The sequence below is a fragment of the Myotis lucifugus genome, unplaced genomic scaffold, assembly GCF_000147115.1.
Source record: "Myotis lucifugus unplaced genomic scaffold, Myoluc2.0 scaffold_899, whole genome shotgun sequence".
Classification (NCBI taxonomy): domain Eukaryota; kingdom Metazoa; phylum Chordata; class Mammalia; order Chiroptera; family Vespertilionidae; genus Myotis; species Myotis lucifugus.
In genome coordinates this window covers 208,940-211,958 of record NW_005871947.1, presented here as the reverse complement: position 1 = coordinate 211,958, position 3,019 = coordinate 208,940, and the positions used below count along the sequence as shown (strand labels likewise).

The window sequence follows — 3,019 nt, the reverse complement described above, 5'->3', positions numbered from 1 at the left end:
AGCCCCACCTGCCTTGGCAGCCTGCCCACATTCACCTTCACGGTGCTGCTGTGTGTGCTTCAGGCCACACCCGCCTCTGCTTCAGCTGTGCTCCCCTCCCTCCCGGAATGTCCTCCTTCCTCCTGTCTCCCCATCCTGCCCACCCTCGGTAGGAACCCCTCCCCGGTAGAGCCATGTTGACCTCTCTAGCTGCTGTCACTCCTTCCTGCTGCCTGTCCCGAGAGACCAAGCTGCCGGCTGAGAGCGAGGAGGCATCTCAGTCTGTTCACATCTCGACCCCCACCTGGGCCAGGCCTCCACCTGGCTTCGGCGTCTTCTCTCCATAGGCTGTGGCCTGGGAGCGGCAGGTCGGCTCGCTCTCGGGGTCAGCGTGGTGAACGCTGGCAGGAAGTGACTCAAAGCCAGTGTCCCTCGTGGGGGCACACTCGACTCCTAGGAGCACAGGGCAAGCAGCTGTCGGTTCTGATGTGTGTGTCGGTGCCAGCTCGCTCTTGTCTTCGTCACAGCAGTCCCTGTGGAGGCTTCCCGCTGTCTCCTCAGCACCCTGCTGTGCGTCAGGGCAGGTCCTTGGGGAGGAAGTGACACTGACCCCCTGGGGGGCTCCCCCTTGTGCAGGCAGATCCTGGACAGGCTCTATTCTGGAGCCTCCCACGTGCTCCGAGGGCAGGTCACGCATTCGGACAGACATGGAGGCTCGCACGCCCTGCACATTTGAGTGCGGGGGAGCCCAGCAGAGCTTTCGCTGCAGCTGGGAGCCTGGCAGTGCCCTCTGTGGGGCCTGTGCTCCTGAGAGCAGCCTGCTGTCAAGGCTGCGATGAGAATGACCTCTAGACTCACAGACCGGTCGGGGGCAGCAGGAAGACAGATTACAGAAGCTTTTCCCGTAGGAATTTCAACGAGTCCCCCTCCCCCCGTTTCCCGAGGACATTGCAGGGGGGAGTGGTTACAGGCCTGGTCTGAGGTTGAGTTGTGCTGCTCCTGACGGGAACCACAGAGGTGTTTCTGGAGCGAAGGCCCGGGGCCTGACCTCCCGGTTGCTGGTGGCTGCTCCTCCCTAGTCTCCCAGCTCAGCGGGTGGAGCTATTCAGACCCAGGAAGGTGCTGGTGGCGTGAGCCCTCTGTGGCACCTGAAGCCTCCTGGCTCCCCCTGCTAGTGGTCTGAGGGCCTCTGGGCCTTGGCCTGGACTGGGTGGTGGGTTCTGAATTCTGCCGGGAGTTGAGGGCGAGGAGGGAGGCATCAGCGCTGTGGCGGCAGTGACAGCGGCCGTGCCTGCTCGGAGGCTGCAGCTGCTGGCCTGGGTGTGTGCCTCCGAGATCTCCTATTCCTCATTCGCTGCCCGGGCGCTGTGGGCTGGAAGTAGGAACGTTCATCTGAGCAGCTGGTTCTCTCCCTTCCTTTGCAGGACAAGGAAGATGCGGAGCCAAAGACCAAGCAGCTGAGGGCGAGAAGCACAGGTAATGCACAGGTAATGCCCGCTCGCAGCTCCCTGCCCTCCTCTCCTCCAGCCCCTGTTGGTTCTCACGTCCTCCCACTCTGCGTTCAGCCTCACCGGCCCCTCTGCCCGGTCAGACCTGCCCCCGCCCCCACTGGCCCTGTGACGCTCAGCCCAGCCTTTCCTGCTGACCCCACGTTCTGCCTCCTCGCTCTCCAAGCCCTCGCGTGGCTCGGCTCTAAGCACCTGCAGACCTGGCTCCACGCCTCCCTGGGGTGTGAGCTAGCGGGGCCAGCGGGCTGGGGCCACTCGGTGTTTCCGACACGTCATCTGAGCTGTCCCAGCCCGGCATTCCTTCCCTTGTCCCCCGACATTCGGCTTCCTGTAGAGCTCAGCCTCCGCTCTTTCTGTCCTCTCGTCCCCCTCAGCAGCTCACCTACAGGATTGATCTTATTTTGCCAAATCCCGTCGTCTGGTTGGGTCTGGTAAAGTTGCCTACACAAGGCTCCCTCCCCCTGTGGTTGCAGGCACATGAGAGCTGGAGCCTCCAACAGAGATTCTGGGACAGGTTTCGGAAGCATGGGGAGGGCAGGGAGGGGCTGGGTGGCTGGTCCTCGTGAGCCGGGGTAAGCTTCATGTCTGTTAGCACTTCCTGCCCAGCCCTGAGCTGGGGCCACCGAGCAGCTGTGGAGCTCTGCTTGGGCCAGACCTGGTGTCTGCGTGGACAGGTGGCCTTGGTGGCCTTTGCCCTGAGCCATTCCTTCAGGCACAGGCCTGTGGAGGCTCCTGCTCACAGGGGGGTAGACCTTGGTGCCCTGAGAAAGCTGGGCTCCGTGGGCTCTGGTTGAGGGGGTGCACAGGAGGGGAGGGATGCTCCCAAAGGGGCTGGGCCGGCACCTGGGAGCACGCTTTCCTGATGCCACGGCCTCATGTCGCCTTCTCCAGAGTAAGTGGAACCCTCCCCAGGTGCAGGCCCCTCCTCTCTGCCCCATTCAGAAGCCCATCTCAGAGGAGCCGGGGCCATTTCAGGTTCACAGGGGTGTGTGCCTGCACCTGCTTGGCTGTTACCAAGTGTGTTCACACGTCCTTGGGCGGGTCGCGTTGTTTCTCTGAGCCTCTCCACCTGCATATCTTCAGCTGAGATGGGGGAGCAAACTGGCTTCCCTTCTGGGGAGCGGAGCACACGCCATCGCTGTTACCTGGCTGGGCCGGGGCTTTGGGCAGAAGGAGGAAGCTTTGGGCTCCTCCTGAGAGCGGAGGGCTCCAGACACACCCGGAAAAGGCAGTTAACTTTTGCGTAAGGTCTCTGCTAACTTTGCCAATGGGACAGGAGTTGGGAGAACAGCGAGGGGGTGGGTGAGGGTGGAAATAAGCACATGTGACCAAGAAACGGGTGGTTAGGACCCTCTGTAGAGCTTCCCTTACGTGTGCGATAGATGGCCCTCAGCAAACACGCGGCGTCGTTAGCAGATCCCCGTTGTCGGGCCCAGATATGCTGTGGGGCAGGCACTGCCTCAGTCCTGGTGGCTGAGGGAGATGGACTCCAAGTCGCGTCGGAAGCAGGCCGCCCCCCCCCCCCCCCCCCC

At 62.8% G+C, this 3,019-nt stretch overlaps 1 protein-coding gene across 1 annotated transcript in view; it reads left to right on the top strand.

The window, feature by feature from the left end:
* CCDC12 (coiled-coil domain containing 12) overlaps positions 1 to 3,019 on the top strand; it is a 34,390-nt gene that overhangs the window by 22,324 nt on the left and 9,047 nt on the right. The window contains exon 3 of the mRNA XM_023747533.1: positions 1,404 to 1,455. Within this exon, the coding sequence (XP_023603301.1) occupies positions 1,404 to 1,455 (52 nt within the window). The remainder of the gene's footprint in view (positions 1 to 1,403; positions 1,456 to 3,019) is intronic.